Source organism: Diadema antillarum, unplaced genomic scaffold (assembly GCF_040938485.1).
Source record: "Diadema antillarum isolate AM-2024a unplaced genomic scaffold, OU_Dant_1.0 seq00001765_RagTag, whole genome shotgun sequence".
Taxonomy (NCBI): domain Eukaryota; kingdom Metazoa; phylum Echinodermata; class Echinoidea; order Diadematoida; family Diadematidae; genus Diadema; species Diadema antillarum.
Window position 1 is genome coordinate 90,052 of NW_027272446.1, and position 25,625 is coordinate 115,676.

The following is a 25,625-nucleotide window of genomic DNA, read 5'->3' on the forward strand; positions in this document are numbered from 1 at the left end:
TAGCAGTTCGTAATGGTTTTTGTGACCAAGCCATTAATAGTACATGACTCAGAACAACATTTTGATATGATCAACTTTACATATTAGCGATTACTGGCTGCCAATTGACTGACTAGATGATAAGTAAGGGGTAAGAGTTCAATACAAGGAATGTGTTCTCTCTGAGAAGTGAAGTGTTTAGAATGTGATTGATAGTATACAAATATCGACTGCTTCAGAGGGGGATGGTAAAACTATTTGCACCGAGGTGCTGTTGTTGATGATCCGAGCTACAGCGTCGAACTGCGAGAGAAGGAGGTCTAGGACCAACATTAGAAGTAGGCCTAAAGTGGCTTCGTCATCTAGTTCATCTTCAAAGTCGGTTTTAGCTTCCAAAAATAATTTTAAACCGTACCTGATATGTTGTACATCTGCTGCAATTTACGAAATTCCTCTGTTAATTGAAGCAGTCAATTTGTCAACTGAGCTGAATTGCATTGATCACACGCACACGCCATCGCACCACAGATTTCTGTAATGCCGGCGCGCTAGCTGGCGCGCTAGCTACTATGCTAGCATTGCTACTACGCGCACTGCGTACATTCTAATGTGAGAAATTTAGATATTGATCACAGAATCCCGATTGCGTGCAGATTGTGGATTCCCAAATGTACTATATCACACTAGATATTAAGCCTTTGCGCCGCATTCAGCTGCTCGTAGATTTCCAGTAAAAGTACCCCATTTTCGTGCTCTGTACAATCATATTGCAAGAAGCTTTACATGAGGGATAGAATATTAACGTGTTACTGTGTGCATGCATGAGAATAAGGTTTTGATGCAAGATTTGATTTTAAGTGTAGAACCTTAGGCCAAGTAAAAAAAGAAAGCAGTTTCTCGTCCGGGTTTTTTGAGCAAGGCGATGAGGGAGGTCCTTACTATTTGATATCTTACTATTTTTTCGAGGATTGTCAAAATGAAAGAAATATGTGTTTCTCGTCCGGTAATTCTGAGAAAGGTAAAGAGAGAGGGCTTTACTACGTGTATTTTCTATATCCAGTTTATGAAATGAAATATCACTCTGGTAGCTGTGTTATGAGAGACCAGGTCCCAAGTGTATGTCTTGCCTGCACTCTGTGCATTTTCAAACAAATAGATATACTTGGAATGAAACTTCATGCATGCAGAAATACATTTGCTTTTTCTTTCCACTACAGTTGTCGAAGGGAAAATGGCCATCTTAAAGGGAAGATAAACCCCAAGAGCAATGTGGATTCAGTGAAAGCAGCAACATTAGTAGAACACATCAGTGAAAGTTTGAAGAAAATCGGACAATCGATGCAAAAGTTATGAATTTTTAAAGTTTTGGTGTTGGAACCGCTGGACGAGGAGACTACTAGAGGTTATGACGAATGAGTGGACAACAATACCAAGAAAATATAAAGAAAATTCTACAAAAATCCATTTTTCATGAAAATTACAAATTCCATCAGCTTGATATTGACATATGTTAAGGGTAGCAATTATTCCCCCTGCTTTCTGAAAGAGGTTGGTCCATTGCTCTTTCATAATTCTAGAAAAGTGAATTTTTGTTGAATTTCCTTTATATTTTCTTTGTATTGTTGTCCACTCATACGTCATATCCTCTAGTAGTCTCCTCATCCAGCGGTTCCAACACCAAAACTTTAAAAATTCATAACTTTTGCATCGATTGTCCGATTTTCCTCAAACTTTCACTGATGTGTTCTACTAATGTTGCTGCTTTCACTCAATCCACATTGCTTTTTGGGTTTACCTTCCCTTTAATACTGGTATATAGTGTTTGAATGGCATTTCTGATACTAGCGTACTTGCAATTCTGATGTATTGTGCTATTAATTGAAACAGGTATAAAACATGTCTTTCAACAAATGCAAGACTGAAATAAATTCCATGATATTCAAAACACTGATTTATTTATCATTTGTGTTTGTGACTTTTTGTGTCCACACAGCTGGTATGTATCTGCATTTCTTCACAGTACAATTGTAGCACATTCAACTGGAAACTGGCTTGTACAATTGCAGATGGATGTCAAAATGATACTGATATGGCATTATAGCATTAAACATTTAAAGATGTTTCTTCATGTTCTAAAAAGACATTTGATAATCACTCATCATTTGGATGATGAATGATTGTATACCAAAACTATTATGTAGTAAAACATGTACCTGTGAAAGTAAGTCACATTCTCCCTTCATTTCTTCCATGGCCATCATTACAGTGCTACCAAGAACCAGCAGTGATATAAACCACTTATCATTTGAGTGATGCACAATTCTATACCAAATCTGCGTATATTGCTGTTTATGCATGACAAGTATACCAATTTAACTACACTGTGACTGTATTCATTTAGTCATATCAAGGGTATGGGAAAAAACGTGTGTTTTTTTTAACATAAAATAGTGACATTTATGCATCACTTGTTGAACCTATGAATCATAACGAATTATAACGAGGAATCGCTTATAACGAGGTGATCGCGTCGGTCCCGTTTTCCTTTGAGTGTAAACCTAAGGCAGAACGAATCGGTTATAACGAGTTCGGTTATAACGAGATTCCGGTTATAGCGAGGACAATTTCGGTAAATCATGATAAAGAAAAACATAAGCAATTTGATCGGATATAACGAGGTTCCATTTCTCGACCAAATTGCCGCTTTCAAACACGCGACAAATGAAACATTGGAAACCGAAATCTCGCTATCCACGTCTTTTCCCGTTTTGCAGAGAACCGTTCCTTCCATGTTTTCTTCTTAATCACGCGATAAGACACAGGAACACCATCCGATGTTCCTACTAAATTATTAAACATAATCATTCGATTTTCTTTTTCGCGAGAAACGCGTGCGTGATATGACGTCAGACCACAGTGCAACGAGAAAAAAAAAAATAGATAACGCATTCAAAAACTTTTCATGTAGCGATCAATAAAATTGTGACCAAAAATGGACAATTTGAATGCGTGTGCAACTCATCATTATATCCTTTCCAATGTTAGTTCCGACTTCCAGTTCTTTTGCAGGTTTTGAGCAAATATGAGTTTGGATGATTAAAGCCGAAATAATAAAATCATCGCCACGATCCCACCGGGTGACAGTATAGCGTTAAAATAGTTGAGTAACGCATGTTAACCTATACTTAATCGGTGTTCAGAAAAAGAAGCAAACGCATTTATTAGTTTGAATAGATCTGGATTTGTTCATTCTCATTTAACAAATGATAATTTAAATATGAGTGTGTATGATCAAAGCAGAAATAATTAGTGAAATCATCGCGATCCTGCCGGGTGACAGTAGAGTAAAAATAGTTGAATAACGCATGTTAAGCTACTTAATCGGTGCTCGGAAAAAGAAACAAACGCATGTATTAGTTTGAATAGATCTGGATTTGTTCATTATCATTTAACGAATGATAATTTAAATATGAGTGTGTATGATTAAAGCCGAAATAATTAATGAAATCATCGCGATCTCGCCGGGTGACAGTAGCGTAAAAATTGTTGAATAACGCATGTTAACCTACTTAATCGGTGCTCGGAAATAGAAACAAACGCATTCAACAGTTCAAGAACGGATGTACAAAACGCGAAAAGATTTTCGGAAGAAAATACAGAACGTATTTTTAATCCCTTCGAGCGTAACGATAAAATTACAGCCAAATGATTCATGAAATTATCGAATTCCCGCTGGGCACCAACAGCGTAAAATACAAAAATGTACCTCGCAAGTTAGCGGTAAACAACGCATGTATGTTACTCTGAAATCATCGCGATCTCGCCAGGTGACAGTAGCGTAAAAAAAGTTGAATGACGCATGTTAACCTAAATCAGAAAAAGAAACAAACGCATTTATTAGTTTGAATAGATCTGGTACAGATTTGCGTAAACAAGATGACAACCTCCCACATTAAATCCTGTCGCATATTTTCAAGAACCGTCGTACAAAACGCGAAGAGATTTTCGGAAGAAAATAAAGAACGCATTTTTTATCCATTTGGGCGCAACGATCATACATTGTACATTGTGTACAAGATTACAGCCGAAATGTTTCATGAAATCATCGCATTCCCGTTGGGCACCAACAGCGTAAAAATACCTAGCAAGTTACGGTAAACAAGGCCTGTATGTTACTCTATATAGCCTTGCCCCCATGTTTGCGCTGGTGTTTAGAAAAAGCTTAACAAGCAAGAATTACAATAAAGAATTAACTTATCATTTCAGCCTCTATTTCTTCGTCTAATTCACAAATAATCTCCCTTTATTCTCTCAATAATAACGCTCAATAATTGTGTAATAACAACGCAAAGGGTATGTTTAAGTTTCATTGATGGGTATAATTATGATGTCATGCTTATGTTTTTCTTTGTTTTTGATGAGTACGGTTATAACGAGGTAGCGGTTATAACGAGGTAATATCGCCAGTCCCACGGACCTCGTTATAACGGGGTTTGTGGTTACATTGCGCAATCAATCTAGCAGCACATGAAGCAGGCAACAGCACGAGAGAAATGTACAGAAGGTGCTCAACGTCCTGTCTACATCACGACGTACCGAAAAAATAGTAAATATCAAAAAAAGTCGATGCGGCAACAGAAAATCGATGCGGGCGGGGAGCGGGCTGGGACGAGAATTATGAATTTCTTGGTATTTTCAGCGCCATTTTGAAAATAGTAAATAGTAAAAAAATCGACGCGGCGGCCAAAATCGATGCGCGCGAGGACGAGAAACTGGTTTCTTTTTTTACTTGGCCTTATATAGCACGCTGTAAAACCAGAAATATAAGCAGCACGAAACTTTCACAAATTTGAGCCAATGGCCTTTTTCACGGCATGAAATGTTCGCGAATTGCCACTGGCATTATAGGCAAACAAAATTTGCATGCATTTTATTTTTGTGAATCTTTGTTCCTTGCAAAATAGACGGGTTCTGTAATGTATTACGATTTTATGCTTGTTTTGTTCACAAAAATTGCACTTTAATAACCACAAAGCTTGTTGAAGGCTTGCTCGACTTAGCAACAACTAAGCGAATTACTGCCTCTAGATGGAACTTGATGGCATGGAACAGGGGGATGAAATGCTTTGTTACTACAGTAATGTAGGAAAAGAAAACGTTTATAAGTTGTAATGAATTTCAAAAACGGTCTATTTGACAAAAACGGTCTATTCTACAAAAATGATCTGTTCGCGGAAGTTTGATGCTTGCAAAATTTCTGGTTTAACAATACTTGGCTTATAGGCCATGGGCCAAGCCTCTTTTTCGTTCAGGTTTGTTGACATGTTTATGTGATATTGTTTTGATACATTGAAAGATAGGAGAGAAATACATCAATTAGGAAATGACTTGTTCTGACATTCAAGTCTTGCACATTAACAAAACATGTACATTTAAAAACTATTGATTTATCCACGCCTTTGGGTATTCGTACAAGCCACATCTTAACCGCGCACACACATGTATACACATGTGTTTATAATACACGCACTTGCGATGTATACAGTATGTTAAGGTGCATATGTTTGTACCATGCAACAGAAGTAGAGAGGCAAAACCACGAACAGATTGTTTGGTTCAGACAATACAACACAAAAATATCGGCTTTTAAAGGTGAAAACGCCCATGACGGTCAAAGATCTATCATGAGACAGTCTAAATACCTCCAGTATATTCAACAATATCCTCAAATACATTCAAAAGATTTGAAGAATTATGTCATGTTTCAACCACCAAAAGATAGCTTTTTTTGACATTTGGAGGCCCGACATCAATTTTAGGTAGTTAGTGTCATTCCAATTGCTATATGATCCAGTGGCAAGTCCATCAAATTCCTTGATGAACAGTGTACAATGAATGACAGCATGTTCAACACTCTACCTTGTATCTGTATTGGTTGTATCCAATATGACTGAGAATGAGTATTATTTCCATTTAGAAAGAGATACAGCAGTAGAAAAGAAACAACAGCAATGTTTTTTTTGTTTTTTTTGATGAGGAACTGTGCATGTTATACTTTGTATTAGAGCAACAAGGGAACAGTGAATTATGGGAAAAGCAAGGCAATCAGGGTCAGAGTGATTTGATTTGTTTAATATTAAATCAAGTCTTCATGAATTTTTTGTTTCCAATGACCCAATTAGTGTAATCTTCTAGTACTATAGGATATACACATTATTGCAGAAAGAACAGTGCATCAAAAAATGAATGAGAAGAACACAAAAAAAGAAAGAAAGAAAAAAAAAAGAGGCTGTAATCCATCACTGAAGTGTGCATGTGACGAGCGGGCATTTACATTTGACATTTCCAGAGCTGATCCGGAGCTGTGTGTTGAGCCATATTCCCTCCTGTGTAGGGCAATACCTGAGAGAGTACCAGACAAAAAAACACCTGATTAGTGAAGAATATGTGCACGCTGTACATACACATGGTTGCATACTTTTACCATGATATTGGGTGTACCTTCAAATTGTCTGTGTACATACATGTATTTAGGCATTATGTATACATAGTGTATGTGTGTGTGTGTGGGGGGGGGGGGGGGCTAAGGAATCATATGACTATTACAGCAAGTACTTAAAATTTACAAACAATATTAATGTTACATGTTGTAAACGGCAATTTAGCTGGATATATCCCGTTTACCATATTATTTGGGAAAATGGGTGCATGCAGACTTGCCTTGAATATCATAGATTTTGTATTCAAAAGTATCTGATGCTGTCTGTTTTTATTCCATAGAATACTAATAAGAGGATTGACTTTTGTTTTGGTGATGTCTAGTGGTTCTTATGGTGAATTTCCTTTTTATAAGGTACAGACATGCATTGTCTATAGGAGATTTTACCAATCTCAAACACTGATCTGGTAAATTGACTGAAGCCACAATGTACCTTATTACAGTTTATGATGGCTACATCATTATTACAGAGAATTACAGCTCTAGGGTTGTTTAAGTTGTTGATTATTTTTCTTTAACAGTACAATGTGTGTTGAAAAGGATGTTTTTTTAAAAACCATTTTTGACAAATTGTCTTGACAAGCCAGATAAACAACAAATGATGCTAAACCGTCTTGTTGTGCTGGTCTGGCAATAGAATTTGGGATTGCCAGCTATCTGTCAGTTTGTATGAGTAATTAACCAGTCGTGGCAGCCTTGTGATTTTCTGCTGTAATATTCTGCACAGATAAAGAACAAAAGATTTAAGATGAAAGATCCTGTTTTCCTTTGGGAGCAGTGATATAAAAAATGTTCAAGATATCACATTTGATGCATATATGTGTAGGTCAGTTGTATCACAAAATATCCAACTACCGGTACCACATAAAATTTTTGCAATAAAGCCTAAAATACAAGGATATCAGTATTTTCCCCATTAAACCATAACTGTAGTCCTACGGTATAGTCTGGAAAAATTTTTATTATAACTTTTGTTCACATTTTGTATATTTTACAATACTTAACATCGCTTATACTGGCTCAGATTTTTACATTGGTTGTTTCTATCCCTAACTCACATTTTAGAACTATTTTGACGCACTGATGCTGAGTTTTTGATTCACCTGCAGATGGTAAATTATGCCTGTAATGTGGAGTAATTGGTTGTTAGTACTGCTGTTTTTCCTGCTCCTGAACATGAGGACAAAAAATGGCAGTGTACACTAGTATTGTGCATGTATAGGGAATGATTGAATGGGAACAGATGAGTAGGGAACATACACATCACACACCTACCCCTACTCACATACACTCACACTGAGGGGAAAACTGCACTATACCATATGTACGTAATTAATGACTGCAAATACTGAACATTGTATGATAATGCCAGTGGAGTCATCTTCCCTGCGATAAGTTGGTTCAGATGATATCCCTGAAGCAGGCATGCTGTCCTGATTTGCCCTTAGAAAGGGCATTGAACTTGGTGTCTCACTCCAGTGAAACCCATCTGTACAGATCATTGCCTTCTTTCATAGCCCCCTCCCTTCTCTCCCTCTCTCTGTACATTGCACTTGCTCATTGTCAGGGAACCCTTTCACAGTACCAAAGAATTAGTGCATTTTTACATACATTTGGAAACATGTCCAAGATGCTGATTAAGGACAGTGCATATACAATGTAGATGTTGTAAATCCAAAGGCAAACTTGAATCAGGTTGCTCATGATAACTCTATTCTTTAGAATGTGTTTACCCAGTCATGTGCAGGTGTTTGCTGGTCAAGTTAGGTTCGATTCATTGTGCACGTTTTGTGCGGTCTGAAGGGTTTGACCACTAAATTTCGGTTTGATAGGCAATAAAGCTTGGTTTGTATTCATTTCCACATGACACAAGCATTGTGCGGAATGATGTTTACAGTCTGCTGCTGGTTTGAAAGCTCACTGGTGCCACTGCTGTATGAGCTGGACGATGAAAGCATTGCCTTAAATTTTAGATGCAACTACAATTTATTACATACCGTAAAACCAGAAATGTTTGCGGCATGAAATTTTTGCGAATTGGAGAAAGAAAATAACTGTATACTCAACCTTGTTAGCATATTTTTTTTTCTTTGTAAATGATACAGTTGGGCTGCAGAGCATTTATAAACAAGCCAACATTTGTTGCAGCAGACATAATGAAGCAAGCAGTTAAAGGCAATCTGGTTTTGCCTCAGTGGCCAAGAATCAGGAAGAATATTTCGTCAGATATTGTATATTGCCCATAGTTGAATATCACCTACAGTGTATGATGGTAGGCTAGGTGAGATATCCCTCTAAACATGTTTGGATAAACTGCATGTACTATGTATAGTTTGTGGCTACATGAGCAAGTATCGCTTATGAATGCACCAGTTCCTCATGATATGTGAAGTGATCAGTGTTGAAACAGGAAATGCAGCAACATACAGGATATCAACTATTGAGAATAATAGCAGATGTGTTGTAAGTCAATAAGAGCCAGTGACCAGGTGAGGTGAAGATGGCTGCCTTTTGTAATTGGCTTGACTTCCCCACTGGTATGACAAGGACATGATTCTCAAAAATACATATATGGCAATTAATTGATATGCACAATTAAGATGATTACTTTTAAAAGTGTTGATAAGGTAATATCGTTAAAAGAAAAAAAGGAACAAAATGTCTCAGTGTGTGTAATGACGGCATAATGGATGGGGTACAGAGGACTGTTGCATGGTTTGTGTATGTAAAATTATGTAATTCTTCATTAATCACTTGTATCTCTATAATGTAACTGTAAACAGATTTCATATAACGTAAAGGCCTACCTACTTGAGACATTAGTTGTTGTCCACCCCCCACAAGATTGTGATAACCCAGTAGGACAATTTGATACACTGACGTTGAAAGCTTCCCAACACCTGCGAAATGGCCAGACTATGGCCAATATGTGTTGGCTGCATTGGTTGGCTTCATTGATAACCGTACATGCATGCTGAATGCAATTCATATCCAACGTTGAAGGAGCATCTATAGAAACTGTAAGAAAAATAATATTTGATGCATAGTAGTGCCCTAAATAAAAACGTGTCTTGTTGTACACGTACATGTACAATGTACATGCAATTTGATGAAGCATCTGAGTCTCCAAGTGTCCTTGCCATTCTTCCAGAGACTCTTCGTCGCCATAACAAGCCGAAGCACTCCAGCGTACGCAGTCAGGTTCAGCACACACTTCCAGCTATACCTAATGATATGCCCAATTACCCACATGGTGTGATGGCTGTGCCACAGACTAAGTGGTGGGAAATGTATGAATGCCAGGGGTAACAGCATAGCTGCGTGGGCAGTGAAAGTCCATGAGAAAGATTGTGCATTGTATGGATGATTCTGTCTGTTACAAAATGAAAGGGAGAAAGAAAAAAAAAATTGACCCGCAAATGTCTATGAGAATTATCAGTTGACTTCTAAGGATATTCTCACTTGTACTTTTCACATATTTTTTTTTCATCTCTTTTGGTTGCTATGCTGTGATTGATTAATTTATATTCTTAAGATTTTTTTCAGAGCTCTTTTTTTGTATATTTACATTTTGTTTACAGATCTATCTGTGGTATTTCAAGTAGGATTCACACAAACAGAGTTTGCAAATGTCAACCTTTTACTGTTAAGGACCCTGGAAAAGTGTGTACATTGTATGTACAGTAAATCACATCCTGTGCCAAGTGTATAGTACAGCAGGTGTTTGGGAATATAATGAGACTGGAATACAATGCAAGCCATCTGCTTTGGAGAAAAGAGGGAGAGGGAGAGCAAACATCAAGCTTTGGATTTTTTTTTCAAACTTTGATTTCTCTACCACTACTAGTTTCTTTTCTATTTGTTTCTCTGTGTTGTATGACTTTCCTGAACATGTAATGCATAAAGTACTTTATACCGACCATGATATATGTACCAGAAAATTCATTAGGTTTTTATTTTCGGGAATTTCGCAAGTTGGGTGCTATTTGCATATTTAACAATACGCGAAATGATTAACTGTCATCTCAACAATAATGTGATGTGCTTGCGTACATTCTGAGTTCATTTCTGTCCTTTAAGATTGTGAATAAATCCATTCAGGAAATTGTAGAGAAGTCCCGATTCATGAAAAATTAGACTTGCTAAATGAAGGTGTACGGTATATTAAGTATTTGATATAAATTTAGTTATTCTTTGATGTAAACTTTTTGATTTTTAAAATAAGACAAATACTTGTGCACACGCACACACACACACACACATACCACAAAGCACATAGTCACATTCATGCCTGTGTTTATCCAGATGGTACATTATGTGTTTAAAGGAATAGTACTGACTTTGTTTACAGAGAACACATCTAGAGTCAGGAATAAAGTCACAATGTCGTCACAAAATATTACGAGCTTGGACCTAGTGTTTGTACAAGCAAGACCTCCCTGTGTACCATACCAGTATTTGATGACATATTCAGAGTGGTTCACAAGGGTTTTTTTGACTGACATCCAAGGAAATGTTTGATCTTGTAAGGTCATACCAAAAACTGACAACCTTCCGACACTAAGGAATTGTAAATGAGTCAAAAATATCTCTAGACAAGATTTTTATCCTTAGATTGAGCACTGATCATTTACTGTGGTCAAATGTTCAAAAAGAAGACTAAGATGGCACCAGAGAGCATCCAGAGAACCTTAGAGCCCAGGAGATCCTTGACAAGGCACTAGACCCTTGCCACAAGGGACATTTACAGTGTATGCATGTTCACACCATATCCAGATTATCAGCATTTTTTTCCTATGCAGCATCCTCTTGCTCTAGATACGAAGTTGTGACCCAACCTGTATAACATAAAAGAGATTCATCTCTCTCAGTAGCATAGATATTCCAAAAGATTCTTTGTGTCACGACCATTATAAGACGGAAAAGATTACCTCCAGAGACTTTCGCAGCTAGGCTAGATGCTTCCGCAGTAGAAAGATGTGATGATTTAAAACCCTCGGCCTTGCGCACTGTAAACATATTCCTATCATAGGTAGATAGCTCAATCAGGTCTTTATATTCAGTTGATCAGTACACAATTTCAGTTGTGTACTCTGAGCTGTACATGTATCTCATATTTCAAATATAACTTTGTGAATTACAAATCCTATAAAGAGTCTTATAGGTCAAGTCCCTTTTATATTTATGCACTGGAAATACAGCACCCTTTCTTGGTCTGCAGTACTGATTTTCAGATGAAGTTTGAAATTTGGAAGTAGAGCATTGATTAAGAGTAGTATTTTTTTTTTGTCTTGAAAGCTAGACCCATGTTTCTTCAGCATGGTATCCTCCCCCCCCCCCCCCCCCCCCCCCGTTACCCCATGACGTGCATAAAAGTGTTCTTGAAAGCCATGCAAAACAGTTTGAAAACAGTTAAGTAGGAGCATTGATACTTGAAGATTTTCTTGAATAGGGTGTTTAATTGAGTGTGCCAAGTCTCATGGATAATCTGATAATCCCTTTATAGTGTTATAGGGTTTGACTTCTAAGTCACCTTTTGTGTATGGACACTGAGAGCAAGTCAATGAGCTTTGATTGGTCCTGTTACTTCAAAGCCCTTTTGTATCCAACAGAGTGGATATTGTATCACTTATAATACTATACTGCTTAAGAACATCTAGTTTTGATGAGCTAACTCACACTCTGCTGCTTAAGAACATCTAAGTTTTGATGAGATAAGTCACACTATGTCGCTTAAGAATGGATCTAGTTTTAAAGGGGCTGTACAGTACTGGTTGAGGTGGGGATTCATGTTTTGAACATTCCTAGGTGAGATGAGAAACCTCTCATGAAATATGATAGAGCATGTGATTTTAAGAAGGATTCAATGTTCATTTGATGAAAATTGGTTTTGAAATGGCTGAGATATTCAAAAAAGGGATGATAATAAAAGGCGACAGGCCACAACTTTATTAGGATCTCTTTGTTTCACCTTGTTTTTGGATATCTCAGCTATTTCAAAACCGATTTTCATCAAATAAACTTTTGATACCCTTTAGAATTGCATGCTCTTTGTCATCTCATAGAGTGGTTTCTGAATATCTCGCAAAACGTTAAAAGCTAAATCCTCACCTCGACCAGAACTGTTCACACCTTTTAATGAGTTTTAAGTCATTTTAAAGCTGAAATTATCCTCTTCTCTTACTTAAACTAAAACTAGAAAAGCACTCAGAGAGTGCAGACCTCTGCCAAGCAGCTCATTTCTACCCATACACACATGCTGAAAATTGCCCAATTTCCAATTATGGCTCAAAAAAGAAAAAAAAAAAGAAAGATAAGAAGTAGTTTACCTCATCAGCTTCCTGCAACTGCACGGCTCCTCGAGCTGAGCACACACTTTAGTACACGTACACGTACACATAGCAAACCTCAAATACACGCAGCTTTTGATTTTGCCAGAATAATGAAAAAAAAATCCTGGATCACTACCCAAATTTAATCATCTGTTCCTTCTGTCATTATTGGCTTTTCCTGCAAGTTTTATCCAAATCTGCTTTACAAATTTTTTAGTTATTTTGCAAACAGACAGACCAACACCGACACAAAAACATAACCTCCTTTGGCGGAGGTATTCCTGCACCCAAACCAATTCTTGTTATTTTTGTGTTGTAAGATCACAACTACATGTGTTACCACCGACATGCTTTGATTGAGTGACACATTCAGTGTGCCTAGTAAAAGTAGCTGACTAGGGAGGATAAATTACGTAAAAGATGTGCAGATGTGCTTTGTGAGAGAGTACTTTAGCAACATCCTGTCAAAATTGTCCTAATTACATGCATGTAACATGCAATTAATTCAGCTGTAAATTGAAGTACTATGCAGTTGTATGTATCATAACAGAGAAATAATACAAGCAGGTACGACTTCACATTATTAAGCTGCAATGTATGCAATAGTGCATTTCAAGAGATTGACCTTTTCGTAGGCACAACCTTTTTTTCCTTTACATGTCAAAAAAGAAAAAAGAAATAAGAGGCAGCTCCCTATTGTGATAGGCCAGTCCTATAATATAATGCAGTATTCAAATGTATTACCCCTTTTGCCAGAACAGCCCAAAATGGCTATTCATGCTTTTCATGCATTTTTGTTGTGATAAAGGTGTGCATAACTTCATAAATAGACCAGTGTAATGTCACGTAACAGATGGAAAAGGTTTGCCACTCCCACTCCCAGTCTGTTGAACTTGCCTGTAGTCAGCTGAAGGAAACTGTGCTGTTTGTAAGATCATATGATTCATTACTGTACAACAAGCTGACTGTATGAGATGCATCTTGTACAATGCATTGTATGATTGTATCAATTCTCCACGCTTGGGATCTGAGTTATTTGTGACCAGTGAGTGCTGTGAAGATCAGCTGGCAGAATTCGTAAGACTTTTTGCTGTGTAGCCACTGAGGACTGCAAAAAGCTACAATAGTAATGTCTGCTAAAAACACATAACTACCAAATGTATTTTATATTTTGATTTAAGCACATTACCTTAAACCTTTAGAGATTATTTGATTTATCTCCAAAAATCTTCATCTTAATTGAAGTCTTTAAAGTCTTGTATTACTTGATAACATGGAATTGGAAATATAGCTAGTAGTACTATATTATCTTGGCCCCAAAACATTTTAACTTATTTCTAGTCCTGCCAGTAGTCTCATCAGTCTTTTGAAGATCATTATTGTAGATGAAGTATGTTCATGATTTATATCATCTTTTTCCGTTATGTATTTATCTCTCTATTACAATTGTTGTATTTTTATTGTATTACTATTATTCTTTTTTTTTTTTTTTTGGGGGGGGGGGGAGTAAATTCCTTTCAATGTATAGTAAGATGCCACATTTTGGAGAATTACTTTTCAAGCCCATCTTTACAACATATACCAAAGTATAGAATGTGTGTGCATTGAAAGAGTTCATAAATATTGGTATGAATTTTCATAATTCACTGAAGTATGCATTAGACATTGAATCAGAATGGGTATCGGCTATCCATATTCTATATTAGGTACTGTTGAAAAGTTAGAGTTCAGGTGACTTCACTGGCTTTAGATTTACTACAGGTACCTTTCTTGTAGCACACAATCACTTTGCCCTCTATGAATTTAGCAATAAGATGAAGAATATACTTGAATGGTAAAATTATTAGTTACAAAAGAGCAGAGATGGCAAACGCGAACAATTTTGTGATTCATTTGAAGTCAGTGGTTGCTTATTTCCCCAGCAATCTTTTCATTTCCCCTTCTGAAAAAACTCACAGTTTCCATTATGTACTGTCCCTTCATCCTGTTATGTACATATACTATTAATGGCCTCTCCTCCTTGGATACGAAAGAGAGTACATGTGTGTGTGTGTCTGGGTGGAGAGAGTGCGTGGGTGGTGAGTAGAGTGCTTGAGATGAACAGAAATACTTCCTGTAGGCTAATGGGGAGACATGTAGATGTGGGGGTCTTATGCTCTGCTTGCTTACCGGTATATTGGTGAAATTGTAATGCTGTATTGTGATCAAGATTGACATCCTGTCAATGAAGTCTTGACTTGTACTAGCTACAAACTTGCTGCTGTTAACCTAGGTGTATCTGTACCAACATGCTTTGAACATGGGACTTCTCATTTGTGGAACAGAACCTTGTGTGTGATAGATGATGATGTAGCTGATTTCAACATTTATTTATCGTAGAATTCAATTTAGAATCAATTTGCATTCTATGGTGAAATGAGTTGAACACATACATCGTGTACTTAGCTGGAAGAAGTATCGTACTTTTTTACAATTTTTTTTTTTACAAAAATCATTTATAAAGGATTGAGCCTGTTGGTATGTATTATGTGTATATTGTAGTCTATTTGAAGTGCTTAACGAGAGAATATACAGTGTACGCAATATAAAAGTGATAATGTGTTTGTATTCACTGCAGATTGGGTTACCAGAGTCTGATATTTTTCTGCCTGTGCTTGAGAAAGTGTTTGATGCAGCTTTTCAATATGTCAGTATTGGTGGTGACTTGCCCAATAGCTATGAATCAATAATGATGTCTAACAAAATTGTGTAAAATATTGTCATTTTGTCTTTTCTGCAGGAAAAACGGGTCCGGACAGATCATTTTGGGGATTTCTACTGCTATATACAGGTGAGTGAAATGAACTGCACTGTCAAACCTTTGGTCACCCAATTCCCTGGTATAAACTTTGTCATGTGTTTAATTTACAGGGGCTGAAGTAAAACAAGGCTTTTAATTTAGGACCATCCCCCACTTTGGTTCTTATGACTATTTTGTGTTACTTATCATTTGTTGCAATACAACTTGTAGCATGTACATTATCTTTTTACACCATTATTAGAAATGTTATTGTATAGTAGTAATTATTGTAACTCATTTATGCTTGTTTCTTTGCTGTTGTTAACACAAAGTGGAAATAAATTCAAATCAATCAATCATAATCAAATAACTGTAAATGCAGTTGATCTGCACTCTTTTCACCAATGCTAAATTACAGAGTAGAAATTGTGACAATTCCATGTACGCTGTAGCCCGTTCAGATGGTATATAACTCATGAAAATGAATAATGTGATAATGCCACCTGTTGTCTCTGGTTATTTATATTATACAGTGTAAATACTAAGCTTACTGTAAAGAGGGGAAAAAATAGCAGCCATGAAATAGTAGGAGAGACCTTTGGCTAAAGTGGCTGGATGAAGATGAATCTGTGATAGTGTGAATGATTTTTCATGCCACAAATGTTCCATGAAACTGATGCCTAAACTAATTGATGTTTGAAGAGCCAGGTATGCTGCAATGCATTATCGAACCAACAGCAGATATGCAAACAGTTTGACTAAGTACCAGGTACATATCTACCTGTAGTATGCAACCAGGGAGGTGGTCTCTTTCCACCTCCCTGATGGAACCCATTGCTGTGTTTGACTTCATACTACTAGTATTTGTTTATTAAAAAAATCACTGAAACCAGTGTTCTTAATATGGAATGCAACACAACTGACAGTGTTCCCGAAAGGTGATTGAAAAGAATGAAAGTTGGTGGTTGGAGAGCGAATAGTGGTACCTACAAAACTAGTCATGTCATATCAAAGAAGCAGTTATTACTACCAGTATATTGATTGTATGTTTGTGTGTGTGTGGTTTTTTTTTTTTTGATAAATGATATGGTTAGGAAAATGTTCCAAAGTATTGGCTGCAGAGATAGACTTATGTGGAAGAAACCTTGATCTCATGGAGGCATCAATATCAACCTATCCCTTGAAAAATACCTTCCTTCTTTACAGATGTCAAATACGTGTACTAGGGCAATAGATTCTTGAAGATGGTAATCAAGGCCTCATAGAGGCATTTACATTTGTTTGCTGTGTGACATTTCAAGATGCTTCTGTGCTGAATGATATTCCATGTAAGCCGTGTCGTCATGTACGGTATGCTAGGTGATCTCGATCTAGTGTGGAATCGGGGTTGACTGCTAGCCTGATTGTATTGTGAATTGTAACACTTGAGAGCTGGGAAATGTGGCACTGAGCCAAGAGTGCAGGAGAACAGATTCTGACCTAGGTTGTTATAAAGATAAATTATGTTCAATTTTTTTATGACCAGTTCATTCAGTGTGCATTCTTTTAATATATATCCAAAGAGGAAAGAAGGACTGTACAGAGATGTTGGGATCAAAGGTAACCCAGTGATAGAAATGAAGTCGGCTTTCACATTAGTTTGTTCATAGAAACCCTTTTTGACTTATGGACAAACTGGGGGGGGGGGGGGGGAGGAGGTCCATGAATACTATGTTTTCTTGTTGACTTTTACAAAGGAACTCATTCGAAATCGCATAAATTTATTTCTCCAAACTGCTCTTTGCTCAGATATACCTCTATATGTGAAATATTGTATCAAGTACAAAAATATGTAGTGTTGCTGTGAAGAAGCTTGATCAGGCTCTGGACGCAAATAGCCAGCCCCCTTCAGTGGTCAGAATCTATTCACCCCCCCCCCCCCCCCCCCCCAAAAAAAAAAAAAAAAAAAAAAAAAAAAAAAAAAAGAAAGAGGAAAAAGACATGTCTGGCTTACGTAATGTGTGTGCCTTACACATACATGTAAGTGTGAAGATGTGTAGTTACTGAAGTTTAATGCAGTCTATTATAGCCCATAGCCTACCTCCAAAAGTAAGATGACAAGAGACCATACTACTGATAGTTATACAAAATATGCCTTGTACAGTTTCTTTTTAATACAGTTATAGAGAGGAATGGAATAATACTTGTAGTGACCTATGAAAAAAGGCCACTGGCATACAAGTGAAGTTTCACCGCCTTGTTTGGTACATGTATATAATATCCGTTGTATATCTTATGCAAAAATATAACAAAAGCAATACTGTAGGTGAGCATAGAGATATTTTGCTAATAGCAGACTTACATACCAAAGTACTGTGCACACCATCTAATGGGCCAAGTTTAAACAGATTACTGAATGTTATCATCGATTGTGAAATGTTTTCAGGATATTCTGCCACTAGTGCATTTCGAAGGATAACATCTTGATGCAGTGTAATGACTTAGACCATGTGAGACTTTTTTATTTCTTATGCCTTCAAACTTTATTTATTTTGCATTTCTTCTTGACAAGGTCTAGAAAGTTGTCTTGCATTTGATTGACATTGCTACATCTAATGTATGCTAGCTGAATTTCAAGTATTACGGTATATTCAGGGGGAACAGATGAATTTGATGTTTGTTCTGAAGGTCAAATATCCATGAACCTTAATACTGCAGTTAACTAGTTAAATATTAGTTTATCATCTCTTGTGTAGTATGATTGATTAGAAAGGCACAGCAGATTTTATGTCTCAATTGTAAGCACTATTCCAATGGTACTTTCATTTGCAGCTGTCATTTCATCTACTTTCTATTGTATTGTGCTGGTTTCAGTTATCTGCCTAGTCATACACTGTATTCAGTTATGTACACAGTCATGTAAGGTATACATTAGGCTACTGTAGCATGTGATAAAGGAAGGTCGCAAACTGATATCATATTGAGCCACAATGACTCGTGTCACTGTCGTGTCGTGTGTAGAAAAGGGAAGTACAATGTAATGATTTCTGGCTCCTTGTAGTATGAGAGCTCTTCTAAACTAAGCTGGTAATATCCAGATTCAAGCTGGTTATTTCCAGACTGTCTACTTGAGACAGAACAGTGAAGTTTTAATGTCACTTGTTCATAAAAGACTCAATACTCAAAGAAGTAGAAATGTAACACATACACACATAAATACACACACATGTATGTACACATGAATCTCAAATTTGAGAGATTCAGCCCTTGTTTACTCCGGGAGTCCCTACTGTCCATGCTTCAGAGGCGTGGCTCTGCTTGCAACTTAGCCTTGGTGATCTTGGCTTCAGCAAACAGTGAGTGTGAGCATAGTGACAGTGCTCTCTCTGTATGCATGCTGTAACCAATGCACCAGCTGATGGCCGTATGGACATTGTGCATTTATGCTGGTGGTCATTCATTAATGTGAACTTTGATTAAAAATTGCAGTGTGCCAGTTTGTGTGAATCATGCACTTGCCTTTTGATAAATACAGCAAAAATACTTCTTCCTAGTATTGGGGAGATATTGAATTTTTAAAACAAATCGGCAATAAATATGAACAGCTAGCTTCATGTCATTGCAACTGATTGACAAATTGCCCTACATCGACGTATCATGGCTACTACTTAAAACACTGATCAATTCAGTGCTTATTTACGTCGATGTAGGGCAATTTGTCAATCAGTTGCAATGAAAACATCTCGACGGAAGAATTTCATGAATTTGAATAGCTTCATGTCAGTTTCCTTTGATTGGCCCAGCATGAAAAGTGAAATGGGTGTTTTTTTCCAGTTTTACAGAATGTTTGCGATTAGTATTCCCTGTAGCCCCAAATACTAGGAACTAAATACTTTTGCTATAGTTCAGGCAAGTGCAGGATTCACACAAGCAGGCACACTGCAATTTACTATCCATGTTTTAGTGCATTAATTAATGAGCAACGGCATAAATGTACATGGAAAATGAGTCAGTTTCAGAATGCTTTGAAATGTTTCACTTCATGTAGCAGCCCCACATCAGCAGATGGTGGGCATGCTGTCTACATGATTAAAGAAGAAATCCACTCCAAAAATTTACCAATTTCATAAGAAAGAGAAAAATATTCCCTGCAGAGCACTGCAGAAAGTGTCAAAATTGAATGAGAATCAAGGAAGTTAGACAAGTTGAAATTTTTTTTTTTTTTTTTTGGGGGGGGGGAGGGGAAACACTTCTAAAAGAGTCATTATGAATATTCAAATCAGCAAATTGATGATGTCATGCTCTCACAATTTCTTGATCTTTTCATATACAGACACGACAAAAATCTCATGTTTCAGCTGCATGAATATAAAACTTGCCTTAAAACCACCCAAAATAAAAGATAACAAATGTTAACTCTAGTATATTTTGGTATGGGAATATGTGCTTTAACTGTAGTAGCTAAAAATAATAATTTTTTTCTGAATTTCATTTATGACATTTAATGAAAAATTGTGAAGGCATAACATCATCAACTTGCTCATTTAAATATTTATAAGGACTGGTCAAAAATATTTTCCGAAGAAATGTGAAATTTCAAACATCATATCTTGCATGTATTTCTTATCCTATTTTTGTCATTTTGGAGCATTCTGTGGGGAGATTTTTTTTCTTTCCTTTACAGTTAATTTATTTTTAGGGTGGATTTCCTCTTTAAACAAAGACTGATGCGGTGAAGAAAAATCAGTGGAGAGTGTTACCAAACATATTGTTTCCCAAGGAAATTAAGGCAAGTTTCGAAACGTACAGTAACTAGGGATATATGTGCTAGTAGGCCACTTATACAGGCAATAACATGGATGCAAATACAATGTATCATGAAATAATGTGAGAATCTCATCAGTGCATACCTGAAATGAGATCTAATGTATAATTTGCAGACACATGAGCCACTTTTGTAGCTCAGCGCACCATTACCCTTGAATTCTGATGATTGTACAGTGAGGTATAACAATAAACAGGCCTTGCCAGATCTTTGTTCTATAAAAATAGCTGTAGGCTGTGAATGAATGTAGTGTGTAGGCCTACATGTATCTCATTGCTTATTAGCTTCATTTTTTTTTCTACATATTGTGAAAGAACATTCTTTAAAATGCATTTTACCATAGATTTATTCTTTATTTCGAAATCTGTAAAGTTTAGGCCTGAAGGTAAGTTGTATCTTGAAATCTTAATTAATGCATTCACCACCCCCTAAGATGTCATGAAGGTGTCTTGAATACTGATAGTAGAATTGTCATATCTGGAACAAGGTGTCCAAGGACTGAATACCTCCCACTATGAGAGTAGGTAATATTCTTTGTTTGTTTTGTTTTGTTTTGTTTTGTTTTGTTTTGTTTTGTTTTGTTTTGTTTTTTTGGGGGGGAATCTATGAACTATACCTTACTAGAATATGAGTAACTATTAAAAATGGGAGTAACCTGTACACAGAGCAGGTTGTGTTCAGTGATTGCCAGGCGAGTCTAGCTGGCTGTGTTAGTACACTGTACTTTCAAAGACATGTAAGTAGATGAGGGAAGGGGATGGGAGAAGATTTACGAAGGAAAGTTTGTAGCTATGTTCTCTCTTTGTAGACAGTGAACTTTAGTAACTGTGAGCTGAAGCTGGTGATGATGAGAAGCTGAAACGTGATGTGTCATTTATCTCACTAGTGGGGGAAGGGAGCTTGAAGGTTGAAATATTTGACTGCTTTGTATCCCTTCTATACCAACAGACAATAGAGTGACCATGGCTGGTTTGTATTCATTACACTCTACATAGCTGCATTGATTCACTACTGGAGTGAGAGCATAGTAAGTAGAGCAATGCAGTGGATCAATGGTGGTGGTGGGGGGGGGGGGGGGGGAAGAACAATGTTCATATAGAAAACATAGGAGATTGTTTGTGTGTCTGTGTGTGTATGTGTCTCAGCAGGTGCCTGGGGCATTTGACTGACCTTGGATGACCCGTCCTATTCAAACTGCCTAAGGTCCCCCGAGAGGGGGAAGTTGGGTGTGAAAGTGGTGTGCTCACTGGTAGAACAGGGTAGCATTTATACTACAAATTTGAGAAATGTTAATGGTTTTTACTTCAAAATTTTACTGTATATAGTGCAGATCAAGGCATTGGAGGCAGGTATTGGTTGAGTGTACACATTGTAGATTTTAGGTAGTGTGCTTTCAATGTGCACATTTACACATCGACATGTACATGTACAGTCAACCCTGTCTGCAATGACCTCTTAAATACAAAATGTGGTGTTTATAGACAAGTGGTCATTATAGACAGGTTTAATATGGTTGCAATCGTGAAAGGTATTTTCATTGTCCCATAATACAGTATGCTTTTTTTTACATGTACATCAAGATGCTACACATGTAACACTGTACATGAGTACACACACAACCTAGAATATAAAGTCACAACTCACATGCCATGTAAGGTAGCTAATTGCCCTGCCCGTTCAAGTGATCACTGCTTATGTCAACTGTTGTCAACTTTCACTTTCAGCAGAATTTTTTGATGCATAGCCTAGAAATCTTGAAGTAAATTGGTTGCTCTGCCTCTGCATTCTGCTGTACAGTGGTTATGTAGTGTATGCTCTTCACCATCTAGTCTCACGAGGTTTGTAACTTCGCCATTTTTTCTTGGAGGATTTATGTTGAGTGATATAATAAGCTGTCCATGATTCTGTGGAGCAGTCAAAGTGAAGTGGTTGAGACCATGGCACACAAATCAGTTCTGTCCTATTCCTCTTCATCCAGCCAGTTTTCAGCTTTATGTCTTTCTTTCTTTACCGTATAATGTCTTGGCTTTTATGTGTTCTTTCAGTCTGGTTTACAAAGTGTTTCATTTCACAGACTCCGGATCCGTTGATTTATAGGAAGACCCTAGAACTGTGGAAACTGCTGGCTGCCTCTTGTGTTTATATAACATCAACAACTATTTCTCTAGCTGCAGGATTGGCATGGGAATAGAGTTGCCACTGAGGACCTTAGAACCACTTGCATTGTATACAGAGGTCACTGGGTTAAAGGGGGAGGATCCAAGAGAAAAGATGGAATAACATACAACCTTGCCCTTGTGTCGTTTAGCAATGTGTGCACAGAGGTGTATATCAGCCCGTATGTTTACTGAGTACTTTGTATGGTGCTAGTGTATTCTGCATGTTTGATGGTGAGATACATGTCTTATACTATGAAAACCCCATGATGAATGATGGAGGCCAAGCTCTCAGTACTCATATCTAGTCATTAGTGATGACTTCTGTCCATTTCAGTGTCTGCCTATGGATGTCATCCTTGATTCATCTCATACAACAGTACCAGAAATGTGAACAATCAATTATAAGCAGGCCTCATTTCCCCATAGAGACATCAATTTCTCTTTCTATGTCGTATTACTCCTGGACAAAAAACACATTATGCTTTGTAAACTTACAATGTACAGGGCGGATAATACAAGGCGCCTGCACAAAAATGTCTTCATTGCAAGTAACACATTGTGTTGAGAGCTCTGCTCCAGACTATTCTGACAATATTTTCAGTTTGTTATAGAGTTTGTTTAATTTCTGTGAATATTCAGGGCAGGAGGGAATGATGAGGTTAAGGGGAAGGGTCTGTGTGCAAATGTCATGCAGTCGTTCCAAAACGTGTATTGTGCATAGGCCATGTTTGTATGTGTGCATGTTACCGCTAACCCTTAGGTAGCTATTACAGTCTTGGGCCATACTACTTTTGTGATGGGGAGAGTGAGTGCAGGAATCAGTGTACAAGCTTTAAATAGCAATTGGTCCATTTTGAACTTGACTATTTATTTAACTCTGTGCCCTTACTATGCTTACTTCTGGCAAGTTTGGACAGTGCAAATCATTCCTGTCATCAGTGAGGCAAGGATAGTAATCTCATGTGCAGAATATTCTACCTGCCTGTACTCATGTATCAAACACAAGTTTATTGCTTTCTTTTGAGTAATGCCAACACAATTGGTTCCTCCGTTCAAAGTCCAGTGAATTTAGACCTGTTGCTGTACTACTGATAATATCTTCATGACTTCTTGGAGGTGTATTAGTATGCGGTAGGATTCGGATGCTCCTTACTTGTGTTCACGATTATTACACTGTTGTGACCCAAGTTTTATAGAACTGTATTAAACAGAGGAAGTAAGCTGAGAATGTTTACTCTGAAATGGTGATCAAGATATCACCTGCATATTTGTTGAAACTTATCTGCCATGCCTTATTTGTAATTTCGCTTTGCAGCGGTGGCATTAGACTTTGCCACATGATTAACTTGCATTCAAGATTTCATTGTTTACTTTAGTATAGTAATATTCTGTGATACTGAGCCATGAATGAGATGTTATCAGTTGATGGCAATTTTATTGTTTCGAATATAGGAACATGGTTCATCTGGCTCAGAACTACGTGAATGAATACCTGTAATAAGCTCATAAAGAGAATTATACTCTTAATCTCAATTCAATGTACTAAATTTCTTGGTATCAAATCTAAATCAAAGCTTATAAATTTATGAATACTACAAATGTACATTTTCAATATTTAGAATGTTGGTTGAATGACACATGTTTATGGCAAATGTTTTATGAAAAGCTTTACTGTAAAAGTGGTTTCTTTCGCGTACAGAAACTTTCGCGGTTTCCATCGGTGCCGACTTTTTCCGCATGTTTTTGAATTCGCGGTCGGTAATGATAGCGTTGTAACAAGTGACGAGTTCAAAACATTTTCGCGTGATGTTAAATTCGCGGTTCAACCTCAAAGCGCGAAAAGCGTGAAAATAAAACCACCGCAAAAGAAACCACTTTTACAGTATTTATTCACCTCCAGGTCATTATCAACCTGTTGGGGGCAAGCTAATTTTACTATTTTTTCTTAACATGTATTTCCAATAGACTTCTGCTAGAGTACATATGCTGTACTTGGGACTTGTCTTCAACTGCTTTAATAGGCCTAAGAGAATAAATTTACCTGAAGGATACTGATTTTTACTTCAGTTTATTGTAATATTTGCTATAATGATTTCAGGACTACTGTATTACGTGCCATATGCGAGTGTGATCTGTGAATCAGAACTTCCGGACAATTCGCCAGTTGTTATATTCAAGATCATGGAGTATGGTAATGAACAGAGAAATGTATAGATGTATGTCCCACTCATGTGGGATCAAAGTTGATATTTTTGAGTGTTGTTAAATTCATGAATAGCACGTGAGTGGTGAAATTCGTGAAAAATAAACACCCTGCAAAATATATGGCATTAAATAGTGTCCAGAAAAAAATGCTCTTCATAGTAAAGGTTCTCTGTACAGACCATTGGGTGTAATGTACAGATGTACATGTATACATTGATGCAGGCTGACATTTTGAGGATACTGATTGTAGGAGAGAACTTGAAGAGTGACATACATGCCTCTCTGGAAATCAGATCTACTTCTTGCATGAATTGCACTTGTTAGCATGCCTGTCATTTTGTCATGCCAAATAGCCTCGTGTACACATGTACGTACATGTAGATGCTGTTGATCGTTGAACTTACAACTGTAATAGCTAAGATATTGAACACGTTTGCTTATTTTCTTGGATTATTTCTATCTTTCTGTTTTGATATGACATAGTTAATGATGTGTCTAAACTGTGGGCTGTTTTCTTATTTAGTTTATCGTTACTTTGAAGCATTAAAGCATTCAGTTGTCAGAGAAATTATCTCTTCCAATCTCACTGTGTGGCAGCACCTTGGCTCCATAGAGTTTGATACTGATAGATGAATAGTCTCCATTCCAGACTGAAAATGCTGACCAAATGTATTGCATGTACTGTATGTGGGAAGAAGGACCATGGCATAGAGTCAGGAGCCATGTCACACAGTGCTTGCAGAATGTCCTTTGATTTTAAATATGGAAAGTTGGAAAGGTCATAGGCTACCTAGTCTTGTGTGAAATCAAAAAGATGAAGAGGAGGCCTCCATTATTTCTTTGAGAGAAGTAGAAAACTAAGAATAAA

General features: G+C 37.1%; 1 protein-coding gene across 3 annotated transcripts in view; it reads left to right on the top strand.

Annotated features, from left to right (window-relative positions):
* LOC139712159 (uncharacterized protein ZK1073.1-like) overlaps positions 1–25,625 on the top strand; it is a 64,373-nt gene that overhangs the window by 11,697 nt on the left and 27,051 nt on the right. For all 3 annotated transcript variants that reach the window (XM_071623998.1, XM_071623997.1, XM_071623996.1), the window contains one exon: positions 15,590–15,640. In XM_071623998.1, coding sequence (XP_071480099.1) covers positions 15,590–15,640 — 51 coding nt within the window. The remainder of the gene's footprint in view (positions 1–15,589; positions 15,641–25,625) is intronic.